General features: G+C 52.0%; 1 protein-coding gene across 1 annotated transcript; it reads left to right on the top strand.

Moving 5' to 3' along the window:
• Window positions 1-423: 423 nt before the first annotated feature.
• On the top strand, window positions 424-12,896 carry LOC119316444. The gene is made up of 4 exons (XM_037590764.1): window positions 424-962; window positions 5,489-5,587; window positions 5,698-5,780; window positions 12,552-12,896. The coding sequence occupies exons 1-4, from the start codon at window positions 488-490 to the stop codon at window positions 12,672-12,674; spliced, it is 780 nt and encodes a 259-aa protein (XP_037446661.1). The 5' UTR covers window positions 424-487; the 3' UTR covers window positions 12,675-12,896.
• The last annotated feature ends 956 nt before the right edge of the window (window positions 12,897-13,852 follow it).

Here is a 13,852-nt window from a genome sequence, read left to right as displayed (position 1 = left end):
ACCACGTGAATTTTGAAAATGCATGATTTTTTTAAATGTGATCATTTTTAAATTGTGTTTTTCTTAATTTTTAGTTTTTTGAAATTGTGAACAAATTTTACAATTCTACACTAAATTTACATGTATTGAATTTTTTTATTAAAAAGTGAAGATTTTTTGAAATTAATCTTTTTAAAAAGTGAAGATTTTTTGAAATTACTCTTTTTTAAAAAGTGATTAAATTTTAAAAATACGAACGGCCGTCATATAGGAAGTTCCTTACAATTGGTCGTCCCCTGCGGTTGTCGCTTGGCTGGGCTTGCGATCCAGTTGGGCCTTCTCTCGTGTCTAGCTGCTGTATACATCGGCCCGCTCGTGTCTAGCCCACAACGCAGGATTCTAAAGAAAAAAGCCCCCAACGCGGGCGGCAACCTTGATCCCCTCCTTCCCAGTCCCCCCACCGCCGCCACGAACCTGCTCTGACAAGAACTCTGCTCAAGCCCGCTCCATGGTCCCCGTCATCGACATGGACTCTTTTCCCGTTCCGCCAGCCGAAGGCACCACCTATAGAAAAAGGAATCGAGTCGATCGATCCAAATCCCGGACCAGACCGGATCGCGGCGGTGCCACGACAGGTTGCCGGTCTGCAGTCCTCCTCACGGGACAAGCTGCGTTCGCGGTGCGCTCTTGCTGCTTGCCGGCTTCGACGGTGTGGGCCGGGACGCCGCCCTTCCGCAGATCCGCAATCGAGTCGTGCGTCCAATCTGCCGCCTCCCCTCGACGTCCACGGCTCTGTGCTCTTCCGTGTTCTCTCCTAGCGCAGGCTGTGGGGGCGCTACGCCGCTATCTGCCGGCTCCTCATACAAGAGCGATGGACAAACTGAGCCCTGTGGGAAACAATTGCATCAGCTCAGGGACGTCCAGCGTTTCTCCTCGATGTTTCTTTGCACGCCTCATCTCCAAGCATGAAGCCTCGGCGAGATGTAAGTTTCATCATCATTGCTCTGTTTTCTTGGTCATGACTTGATTCCCTCTTTTGATCTAAATATTCTGATTACTGCATGCCATTGCTCTAAATTTCTTGATTGCTGCATGCCGCTGGAGTTGCTGTGTATGAGTATTTAACCATAATACATGCATGTTATGCCTTCCACATGTTTGACGTAATGCCCGACCGAATTGCACACACAAAATTCGATGGGAACAGAAAGCAGCATGGCTTCCAGCTGTCAATCTTCGAATTTCTATAAATTTTAAGCCCAATGTTCCTCTATGTCCCTGTTTATTACCTCCTCACGCACCTAGCAGATTAAGAAGCAGCACCGAAGTCCCCCTGATGTTCCATCTCTCCCATTTGTGTGTCTCCTATCTTTCCATGTTTGTCTCTCCATCTCTCTGACAAAATTAACAAGAACTCGTCCTCTCTATCTTTCTTTCTCTACATAAGGTTTTCTCTACATAAGGTCTAGTACACTATTGAAGGATACATGTCTTGACGGAGAGATAAAACTCACATTATGCGTTGTAATTCAAATTATTAGTTATTTTTATTAGGTGGGTCATCAGCCTAAGGCAACAAGCCAAGAATCGTGAGGGGAGAGAATTTGACATCATAAATGACTATCTCTAGTAAGACCTTTTTCCTTATATGTTTTTTGTCAATTATATTTCAACCTGCACCTTTCAAATATTATTTCTCTGTGTCCTTACTCCTTGTACTAAGTCTACAAAAACAAAATACAGAAATAGCAAATCTAAGTATGCTCTAGATATTTAACATGTGAGACAACTAAAAAGCAGATACGGGGACGGAAAGTCGGGGATACGAATACGGGGATACGGGATACGGCATTTTCCAAAAACAGCCATTCGGGGATACGGTGAGCATATATAAAATAAAATAAAAATATGCCATGTAATATAGAGTTAATACAGAAATAAAGGAGAAAAAGATTAGAATAGAGATACTGCCCCATTCGGGGATCTACAGCACCAGGACCAGACTGCCCTTCACTCTCACCCACAGACGATTGGCTACCGGCTGTGCCACTCCCAGATGCCATGCTCTACCTAACCTAACAGCAAGCAGTACAAACAGCAAGCATTCATCATTCATGATCAACAGCAGCACAAGCATTGAACTGGCAAACATGACATGAGTAGCAAGCAACAGCAGCAACACTACTACTACAATCTACAGGCATTCAAAGAGCAGCAGCTAGCAAGCAGCCAAGCACAACATCCAGCAGCTTAATGGAAGATCAAATCTGAATAAAACAGATCAAGAAGTGGAGGAGAGGCTGCTAGTTCAGGGATTGGGGAGGGTTACCTGCCGTCAGGAGAAGAGGCTGCTGGCTCCTGCCGGCGGCGGCCGCGAATCCAGGCGGCGGCGACTTCGTTCCAGGAGGTGGCAGCTTTGATCCAGAAGAGACTGGGACCTGGGAGCCCCACCTTGTTATGTGGAGAAATGCGTGCGATCGTGCAAAAATAGGGTTTCGTTTTGGGCCATGGCTGTTTTTGGGCCGGGCCGTATCCCGTCCGTGTCACGTACGTGTCCCGCCGTGTCCCTGGGCTTTTTTCTTTCTTTTTAATCGAAAATCAGGGGATACTGGGGGATACGCGTATCCAGCCGTATCCCGCCGTGTCGCCGTATCCCGCCGTGTCGACACGGCCAATCGGCAATTCCTGCCGTGTCCGTGCTTTTTAGTGAGACAATAGGTGAAAAAGACCAACAAAGCATCATTCTAGAAAGAAGATATCAACATTGGATTTGAATCTTTCACATTTTATCACAAAGAAAGACAGCTAAAAACTCACTTCCAATGGATGTGGCACAAACGAAAGGAACCAAGCAGGACTGAGTGCAAGTCTTGTATTCTTCATCTGCATATATTAATAATGTAGGGTCTATGTACAGTTGATTACACTCTGACTATCTTGTATGGACAAAAAATAATCATGATTCAGATATTTTTATTTAATAATCAGCGTGTGAATTTTCTTGGGGTTGGCAGTTAGTATAGGTATATATCAGCTAAGGATTAGGGTGCAAGTGATGCAAATTCACATGAAGTTTAATATACAACGCAAGCAAACAATTTTATATACTCACAAAATAATGGAACCTTTTGTTCTTCAGGAAAGCTGGAATGTTCTTGCATCACCAGTGAATGTGCTGCTACCCATAATATTGATTTTAATTTTAAAATAAATAAGCAGACATCAAAATAAACTCATAAAATAATAGCACGGCCAGTGCCACAATTGAGTACGCTAGATGGTCTCTCCTAAAATAATTTTGTGATATTTAAATGAGCTAAATCATGAGTTTCACATATCTCTCTCTTGGTCAGAAATAGTTCTGTAATTTACAGTCATGATAAACCCAGAGCATGATAAATCAAAAATAACATTTATCTTACAAATGTGAACCATCTTTTATATTGTAGTAGTCAAACTCACATCTTTTTTATTCCATGTTTCGTAGTAGGACATCTATTTACGAAACGGAAGGTAGCATACTTGTGGCTGCACAAATTATATTGTTTACATCGAGCTATCTTTTTTACTGCATATTTGGTAGTAGGACATCTGTTTATGAAACGGAAGGTAGCATACTTGTGGCTGCACAAACAATTATATTGTTTACATCGAGCTAAAAGAATGACGGAAAAAAATATTTACTTGCTAGACTAAAAGATCGATGGAAAAAATATTTCTCGAGTTTATAACTCTTATCAATTTTACCTCGACAAAGAGGCATATCATTAATTTTGCAACCAACATTTCATTTGCATGGTACTCGGCAATCTGCACCTATGTGAATCCTACATCCCATCAATTGAGTTATTCCACGACAATCTATCTGTGACCATAAAGTCCAGCGTTGCTATCTGAACTGTGTGGCTTCTCTCTACCACAAGTGAAATCCACCTCGAATTGGCTATTTTTGGATCGCATTGATGCGCATTGGTTGTAGACACAATCCAGTCTTCTACTAACGAAATATCGAAACAGTATTAGTAACTCTATTAATGCACGTAAATACAGAAAAGCAAAATATCTATCAGGCCTACAATGACGACATGCCTGCAAACTTAATTCTTGAATTTGCATTACTAAGTATAATATAACTGAAGTTTAACCAAGAAACATTACATCATTGCATTTCTTTACAGAATTAGCCCACTGTTGTGATACAATGCTTATTGTAGTAATTTTTACATTCAACTATGTTATAGAACTGAAGTTGCCTACACTAAGTTTCTCCAAAATTTCTAAAGAAAGCAAAATAAGAAAATATTTGCCCTAAGATTTCTCCAAGAGATGCATACCAGGAGCAAAATTAATATATTGATGTAGATGACTTTAATCTTCATGTAAGGTGGATCAACTGCCATACAGGAGGGTCCAGGTACATACTCATAAACTTGGCTGATGTTGCTGTGGCTAATCTAGCCTTATTTCTTGATGCCGGTTGTATGAACAAGAAACCAACAAACCTAAAGTTCATTTTAATATAAAGTTTTAGCTACAACCAGAAAGAATTGCCAAGCTCTTGTATGTTTAGTCGGTGGATTTTAAAGAAAAATCATGGATAAATGAAGATGCTAGATCTGGCCATATAGTGCAAGAAACAAATAGTGAGCGAGACAAAAGCTTACTGATGAGAAAATAATACATTGGTATTGAAGACAAATACCAGGGAAGCCTTAACAAATCAATTCTCACCCTTTCGGCGGCCGCCCAACCAGGGACCATGAGAACTCCAAGAACCTCTCTTGAACCCATGGCTCATGTACAACTGGAGTAGCTGCTGCACCTTGAGTCCTGCCACGGTGCCTCTGTTCGATACGTTGGGAAGCAGGTAGAGATGAAGGTCGTACGTGACATAGAAGATGGCGAGCTACATCTTGCATCTACAATCGAGGTCGACCTAGGCTCGTGTTCGACACTGCAGTTCTTGGTTGGTGTGTCCGATAGCAACCCGGGCAGTGGTGTGAGGCGCTAACGGCTGGACGCGATAGTAACCCTAGCTGTGGCCGTGCTCGCTCTTAACAAGAGAGGAAGAAGAAATCAGATTGGGGCTAGCGAGTCGATGAGGCAGGGAAGAGAGCTGGCGGGTCCACTCGTCGATGAGTATTTGTTTGAGAGAGGAGGCGAGGAAGTGACACATGAACATGCGAATCAACGTACCACAACCTACCATCACAACCGCACTCCCCTTTAATAGTAAAGATAGTAGGAATAACAATAGTTTCTTCCTTCAGAGGTTCATGAGGTTCATGAGCTTGATGAGCTCCATCAGCTCATCAACAAGCGAAGGATTTCTATTGCTGTTTCTTTAAAGACTGTTGGCTAATATCCTTTATTTTCATACCGTGGGATGGTACTTCCAATCGGTACAATGATTGTTGGATTTGATGGAACTGCGAGTGGCCTTTTGACATATTTTAGTGTCATTAAGCAGTACTTAGGTCTATGCCTTACAATTCCGCTCTTTTTCTAGGGTCTGGTTTTGGTACTATGTTGATAGCAAGGGTGCAAGGCTCAAGGGAAGCAGTCGGTTCTGTAGTTCTTTGTATGCTTATGGTATCTTGGACGAGGGGTATGTTTTTTTATACATCTATATGTTGCTTTGCTCACAGTTCATATTATCTTGAAGTTGCATCCCTTATGTTTGTGCTTTACATTTCGGTTACAAATTCAACATGTCAGTTGAGGAAGCTGCTGAGTTAGCATGGCGGGCTTTTATCACAAACTATTCTGCGACAGAGCTAGTGGTGGCTGTGTTCCTGGTGGTATGCATTCTGTTTCTTAGTTTCTATCCTGATATTTGTTTTGTTCACTCAATAAGCACGATACAACATGCATGCAGATTTGTTAAACACCTTGCCATTTATATCTTTCTTTTGAAATCACATACATGGGTGATTCGATGGCTCTGGCGACTGGCGACGCCCCTGGCGACGCGGGAGCCGCGGCTGCCCTGCCGCCGCCCCTCCTCCCGTCCCCTCCCTCGAGCCCCACCCCCTCACCGGCGTCCGCCGCCCCTGTCCCACCGTCGACCCCTCCCTCTGGCCCTCCGCGGGTGGTGTGGGCTGACATCGCCGAGGCCGACGATGTCGCCGGTGGTCGCACCGTCGTGTGTCGGGACCGTGTTCCCCCCAAGGCCCCGCCGCGGTAGCTGCCTGACCACGCCGGTGGCCCTACTCCCAGGGGTGGGAGTTCGGCCGCCCGTGGGTCGGGACGGCGCCGGCGTCTCCCTCATGCCGCCTCTCCGGCACGGGGGATGCAAGGTGTGGCCTTTGGGTCAGGGATGCCCTCCCGGCGGCGCCGCGCTAGCAGCTGGGGTGTTGCCGGCCGCGCTGACCGGGGCCCTGCTCTCACCTCCTGGAAACCCTCGACCCCGGCCATGCCCTCCTCTGCTCCGGCCTGTCTGACTCCGACGATCCCGCCCGAGCTCGTTCCGGTCCTCTCCCGACGTCCACCCTTCCGGCCCTTCTTCCCATCCCGTGGTCCTTCCGGGCCCCACCTTCCGGGTCGCATCCCCGCCGCGCCTTCCCCTCGCTGTCCCCGTACGCCCTCGCCGGCGGCCATCATGGCGGTGCTTGGGGAAACCCTAGCTCCCCGCTTGGTCACCCCGGGGCACTCGTACCGGGCTGCGGTGCTCCTAGGCCGGCCTACGGGCCTGGCTGCAGGCCCCATCCCCAGGGCGGTGGACGCGGCTGCGGCCCAAGGGAGGCAGGCCTCTGCGGCTGGGGTGGGCCGGCTCAGCAGGCCGGCTCCGCCCCGCACGGCCCGATCTCGTCCCCTGTCGGCCTCGGGCCCAAGCAGGCGATCTATCTGGCCCCCTGTAGGGTTCCCTCGCCCCCCGCTTCCCTCCCCACCTACGCCGCCAGCCTCCTGTCTCGCCCTGGTTACAGCCGTCCCGCCCCGACCCCTGCTTGCCGGCGCCGCCCTCCTCCCCTCGCCAACTCCAACAACACCTAGGCCACCCGTCGCTACCAGCCCCCCCACTCCCAGGCTGCGTTTTCGCCATCTAACGGCGGTAATGGCAACCGGGGGCGCCAGGGTCCCAAGAAGAAGAAGAAGAAGAAGGGTCCTCCGCGTCCTTAGGCTGCCGCCTCCACCGCCGTCGTGGTTCCTCCTTCGGGCACCAACGCCTCTTCCGACGGCCCGCCGTGCTTCAACTGCGGCTTGACCGGCCACTTCCAGGTGGCTTGTCCCAACCCCTCGATGTGCTACTTGTGCAAGGATGCCGGGCACCCCGTGATTCTCTGTCCGGATCGCCCGGTGACGGAGGAGATCATGATGTACGGCCACGGCATCGAGGACATGGCCTTCTTCCACATCGAGGTGCCAGAGATCCCCCCTCCCCCCTCGTTGATGGCGATTGTGACGGTCGTGGGCGAGGTCGTCGCCACTCCGGAGCTGATTGAGGCAGAGCTCAACCACTTGTGCAGATGCATGTGGGATTGGCAGGTGACCCCCACCGCTTCCAACGCCTTCTCAGTGATCTTCCCCGACGCTATGAGTATGGGATTCTGTACCCGCAGCAACAACATCACCCTGGCCCTCAACGACATTGTGGTGAACATATCCGAGCCGCGGTGGGATCCCAAGGCTGTAGCCGTCCTGGACACTGCGTGGCTCCTCATCGCCGACCTGCCAGATGTGGCCCGGTCTGAGCGAGTCATCCGCAGTATGTCCAAGATCCTAGGCAAGGTGGTGGTGGTCGACGAGCTCTCCTTACGCAAGGAGGAGGAGGTTCGGGTCAAGGTGAAGTGCCTGGACTCCTCCAAGCTCCACGTCACGATCCGGGTCTTCTTCAACGACGACGGCTACGACCTCAAGATCTGCCTCGAGCCTCCGAACCACGTCGGCCGCCCCCGCTTCTCTGATGACGGCCACCTGGGGGGTGGCCCAGCTGATGTCGACGACTCCCACCGCCGACGCTCGCGCCACTCCCGCCTCGACGACCCAGGAGATGATGAGGACGGCTCGGAGCACTCCCGCTCCCCCTCCCGGGAGCCCTCCAACCCACCAGCGGGTCATGGCGGTTCCGGGGCGGGGCGCACTCGAGTGTCGGCCGCTGACCTCGCGATGGCCCTCCGCTTGGCCACTCCGCCGGTCATGCCCTCTCAGTCTCTGTCGGAGTCGGCCAATGACATCTCTAGTGTGGGCCTACTCGTCGCCCCGCCATCGTCGCCTCGCTCCCCCTGCGCCGTCTCCGCCCTTCGCTCCTCGCCGTCGGGGCCGGACCCACCGTCCCCCGCCGGCTCGGCCTCCCCGGTCTCCACAGGTGGAGGCGGGTGTGAGGTTCCCGTTGCACCTACCTCGTCTCCCCCACCAGCGGGGGTCGCGACCGGTGCCACCCTGGAGCTCGCCAGACCGCCCGCCCCGCCGGTGCCCTCCGACGTCCACCTTTCCTCGCCGACCTCCCCGTCCGCCTCGGTGGCTGTGGACGTCTCCTCGCCGGCCTCCGCGCACCCTCCTCCGACAGTGGCGTACGCCAGGCGGCCCCGTTCCACCTCGACGCCGGTGACGTCCTCCCGCCGCAGCGCCCGCCTCGATGCGGCGCGGCCGGCCGACTCTCCGGCGCCGTCCATCGCCGAGCGCGCGGAGCTCCGCGCGGCGGTCCGGAACCTCGAGTCAGGTGCGGACCCCGACCTCCCCAATTCCTCCAGTTGCTCATTTTCCGCTCTTGAGGCTGCTCTGCTTGGCCACCTCGCCAAGGTGGCCAATGACTCGGCCATAGTTTTCAGAGGGGAGGTTGGTCCCCCCTTAGAACAGATCGCGGCCATTAGGGCCCGGGAGATTCTGGATGGCAAGCTGGCTGAGACCCGCGCCCGCCTGCTTCGACCTCCCGAGGGGACGACCATCACCCCCGCGGGTCAGGCCCCTCCGGTGGCCGACGGGATAATCCGTGGACGCACCTGTTCGCGCACTGCAGCCCTCCGCGCTCAAAGCGCTTCCCGTGTCCTGGGGTCAAGCAGCCCCCCGATGGGGGCTTAGATGCGGGCCCTTTTCTGGAACATCCGCGGCTTCGGCCATGATGGTCGCCGCCGCCAACTCATTGAGTACATTCGTGACGAACACATTGACATCATTGCCATCCAGGAAACCTTGCGTACTGAGTTCGCCCTTCAGGAGCTTGAGCGCCTTAGCTCCCACCTCTTTGCTTGGCACTGGCTCCCTTCTAGTGGGACCTCAGGCCATTCTGGCGGCATCCTCTTAGGGCTAAAGGATGCCACCTTTGAGGTGGGTGGCATGGACCGGGGCGAATTCTTCATTAGTATGGAGATCTTCGAGCGCGCCTTGAATTTCAAATGGGAGGTCATTATTGTATATGGACCGGCTGACCACCGCCGCTCCCCGGCCTTCCTAACAGAGCTGCGGCTGAAGATCTCTAACTCCCTCCTCCCAGTTCTTGTGGGCGGAGACTTTAATCTCATCCGATCCCCGGATGAGAAGAATAATGATCGGATTAACTTCGCTCGGATGCAATTATTCAACGATTGGATCGCGGAGCTGGGGCTCCGCGAACTTGATCGGACGGGTGCCAGGTTCACCTAGACGAACCGGCAGATTGTCCCGACACAATCCGTTCTGGATCGTGTCCTAGTTTCCCTTGAATGGGAATTACGCTGCCCCCTGGCATCGCTTCGGGCTGTCACCCGGATCGGGTCTGACCATGTTCCCCTCCTCTCCACCGCCGACGAGCGGCCCCCACCGCGCCGCGATTCCGGTTCGAGCCCTTCTGGCTCAATCAGGCCGGCTTCCGGGAGGCTGTTGTCGCTCGCTGGATTTTTGCCCGCTCTGCTCCCCATCGCTCCATGTCCGCTGTCGACTCGTGGCACTTCTGCGCCAAGCTAGCCCGCCAATTTATGAAGGGTTGGGGGGGCCAACCTTGGCCGGGATCTTAGAGAGCGCAAAAAGGCCCTCCTGCTGGCTATCCAAGCCCTGGACGCCTGCGCCGACTCGACCGGGATCTCCCCTGATGTGTGGATGCTGCGATACGACCTGGAAGACCAGCTCTCCATCATTTACACCGATGAAGAGGCCTACTGGCGCCTGCGTGGCACCCAGAGGTGGGTACTTCGGGGAGATGCCAACACCGCCTACTTTCAGGCGGTGGCGAACGACCGGCGTCGTCGTAATTCCATCCATTGCCTATGGGATGGAGCCACGCCTATCGTTCTCCCCTCGGCCATCCGTACCCACGTAGACGGCTTCTATAAAGCCCTATTTACCCCCACCCCGCGGGGTGGGGCTAGTCTCGCCCCCGACATTTGGTCGGGTGCGCAATTGGTCTCGGCGGAGGCCAACGCGGCATTAGTGGCCCCTTTTGACGAGGACGAGGTCCTCGCAGCCATTAAGGGGATGAACCCCTCCTCGGCCCCGGGTCCGGATGGCCTGCCCGTGACGTTCTTTAAGACGTTCTGGCCTACCATCAAGCCGGAGGTCATGGCTCTGTTCGAAGAATTTTATTCGGGCTCCATGGACCTTGGGCGCCTCAATTATGGGATTGTGACCCTCATCCCCAAGGTCCCGGGCGCCTCGGATATTCGCCAGTTCCGCCCAATCACAGTGATTAATGTGATCTTCCGGATCTTGGCCAAAGGGTACGCCAATAGGGTGACCCTCCTAGCTGACACGATTACCCATCCGAACCAATCCGCCTTCATACAAGGCCGATTCATTCTTGATGGAGTGTTAGTTTTCCACGAGGTTCGTCTAAAACGCCATCGAGCGGTCTTCCTAAAGCTAGACTTTCACAAAGCCTACGACACGGTACACTGGCCATTCCTGCGAGAAGTGTTGCTTCACAAAGGCTTCGACGATCGTTGGGTGACCCGCGTCATGCAGCTTGTCTCCTGTGGCCAGACCGCGGTGAACATCAACGGTGACATTGGGCCCTACTTCCCCACCCTTTGTGCGGTCCGTCAGGGTGACCCCTTTCTCACCGTTCTTGTTCAACATGGTGGTCGATGCCCTGGCATCCATCTTGGATAAGGCCAGGGCTGCTGGTCATATCCGCGGCTTAGTTCCCCACCTAGTCGGAGGGGGGAGGGGGAGGGGTCTCCCTCCTTCAATATGCGGACGATACCATTATAATGGTTAAGGGATCCGCACTAGATATTACTAACCTGAAGTTCCTCCTCCTGTGCTTCCAACAAATGTCGGGCCTAACCATCAACTTCGATAAGAGCGAAGTGATGGTCCTCGGGTACCCCTTGGAGGAAGCATAGGCTATTGCTGACCGACTAAAGTGTCGGATGGGTTCTTTCCCCACGACCTATCTGGGGATCCCCATTAGTGATTCACGCCTCACCGTGGCTGATCTTCGCCCCACGGTGACCCGTATGCAACATCGCGTTGAGCCCTGGAAAGGGCGCTGGCTATCGAAGGCGGCTCGCGTGATCCTTATCAACTCTTCGCTTGCTAGCCTCCTTTGGTTCCTCATGAGCTTTTACAGCCTCCATGAAACCCTGCACCAGGAGATCGCCAAATACCAATCCAGATTCTACTGGGCTGGGGAGGGGGATAAGCAGAAGTACCACATGGTCAGCTGGCCAGATATATGCAAACCCAAGGACCAGGGCGGTCTTGGGATTTTGTCCTCCCGGCGCATGAACATTGCCCTCCTGACCCGTTGGCTCTGGCACATTGCCAATGGAGATTGAGGTCTCTGGCTTACTATAATCCAGAACAAGTACCTGCATGGACAGCCTCTCGCATTTTGTCAGCGCTCAGGCGGCTCCCAGTTTTGGCAAGCCGTCGTCCAGCTGCTGCCTGTTTTGCGCATTGGCACATCCATCTCGGTGGGTACTGGGTCCTCGACCCTGTTCTGGCTTGATAGGTGGCTTGGCGACACCCCCCTAGCCGCTCGATTTCCAGTCCTCTTCGACATTGTTGTTGACCCTCGGGTATCTGTCGAGACGGCCCTTATTGACTTAGGGCGCCTCGCTTTCCGCCGCCCCTTTGGCCCCCTTGAGGTTGTGGCTTGGGATGCCCTCCTCCAGGACATCGCCCTCCTCCCTATAGACGTTGCCGACTCCTCGGACGCCATCTCTTGGCGACTGGAACCCTCCGGCTGCTTCTCCACCAGATCCCTCTACGCGGCTATCGCCCCATCGACGGCCCCCGAGCCCTTCAGTTTGATTTGGGACATCCGCCTGCCCCTGAAGATCAGGATCTTCCTGTGGCAATGGATCCGCGGCCGCCTCCCGTCCGGCGTTGAGGTCCTTAAACGTCACGGACCTGGAGATGGGATGTGCCCCATGTGCGGCACGGTAGAGGATGCCAACCACATCTTCTCTTGCTACACGGCACAGTTCCTTTGGTCCTGTTTCCGCGAAACTGTTGGGGGCCAGTGGTGGAACACAAACGTCCCTGACCTGCTTGCGGAAATTCAGGCCTCACCCCCTCGCTACAGGCATATTAGATGGCTTTGCGTGGGGATCCTTGCCTGGACGCTGTGGACTGTTCGCAATAAACTTGTCATACAGAAGGTGCCTCTTCGGCGTGCTACTGACTCCATCTTTAAATTGTGTGGGTACTTGCAGCTCTGGCGGCAGCTTAGCCGCCCTCAGGACCGGGACGTCATCAGCACCCTCCTCGCCGACCTTCGATCGATGGCCTTCCGCTTGGCGCCCCCGCTTCCCCCGCCACCCCCGGAGCCCGACTAGATGCTGGGTCACTCTCGGCGCGTGTGCCTTTTTGTTTTCTTTTAGGGGCTTGTTGAGCTGTGCCCTCAGCATTAACCCTTTCACTGCTTATTTATCTGGAACTTGCGTGTGTGTGTGTTTGTGGTCTTGAACCTTGTTGGATGTTGGCTTGGGCATTTGCTTTATATATAAAGCGGGGCGAAAGCCTTTTTCGGTAAATCACATACACAACTGTTTATTTGAGTTACTTATTGGCGAAGTTCAGAGATTTTTTCCCCGTCGTGTAATGCACACCCCTAGGTTGGGAATAGAGATTACCGTCAAGACGATGGTGATAAATTAACCCACACCAAACATACATTGTTGTAGAGTATAGAAGGTGTTGTACAATATAGACATGGGTCTAGACATCTAGACAAACCTACCTAGAATTTCTAAAACAATATAATTATAATGGTACATGTAAATTACATGCGTAGATTTATTCTTTTTGTATCGGCTTTCATGTTAGTAGATTCTAAAAAATATGGTGTGATGTATAAATAATTATGGTCAAAGCTACATTTCTGGAATTGGCAAACATTTTCCGAATCGCAAACATATTTTTTGAATTTGTGAACATTTATTTAATTCACAAACTCTTTTTTTTCAAATTTGCCTTGGATGTTAGTAGATTCTAAGGATATGGTGTGATGTATCTCCTCCGTCCTAAAATTCTTGTCGTAGATTTGTCTAGATACGGATGTATCTAACACTAAAATGTGACTAGATACATCTGTATGTAGATAAATCGAAGACAAGAATTTTGGGACGGAGGGAGTATAAAGAATTATGGTCAATGCTATGTTTAGTGTTTGGCTCATTATTATTTGGAAGCAGGGTAAGAAAAGAAGATTATCATTTGGGCTTGATAGAGTATGATTATATCCGACTCGGTTGTGTCTGCATCAAACGCGTGTCCCACTTTGGAGAAGAATACACCAACCATTTTGGTAGCGGGCCTATAACTCATCTCAACAATTCTGTTTAGGTCTCATTCCGCTAATACGCTAGGCATCATCTCCTTTCCCGTATTTCTCTTAGTCTCACTCCCAAACACTTTGCAATCCAACAGAGGGAATGCCAACATCCATGGTGGCATTGTCCCATTCGGCCGTTCATGCCGCTTGAGAGGATGAAGGCTCTAGCAACATCATGTG

This window comes from Triticum dicoccoides, chromosome 6A (assembly GCF_002162155.2).
Source record: "Triticum dicoccoides isolate Atlit2015 ecotype Zavitan chromosome 6A, WEW_v2.0, whole genome shotgun sequence".
In the NCBI taxonomy this organism is placed as follows: domain Eukaryota; kingdom Viridiplantae; phylum Streptophyta; class Magnoliopsida; order Poales; family Poaceae; genus Triticum; species Triticum dicoccoides.
This window is presented reverse-complemented; position numbering and strand designations above follow the sequence as displayed.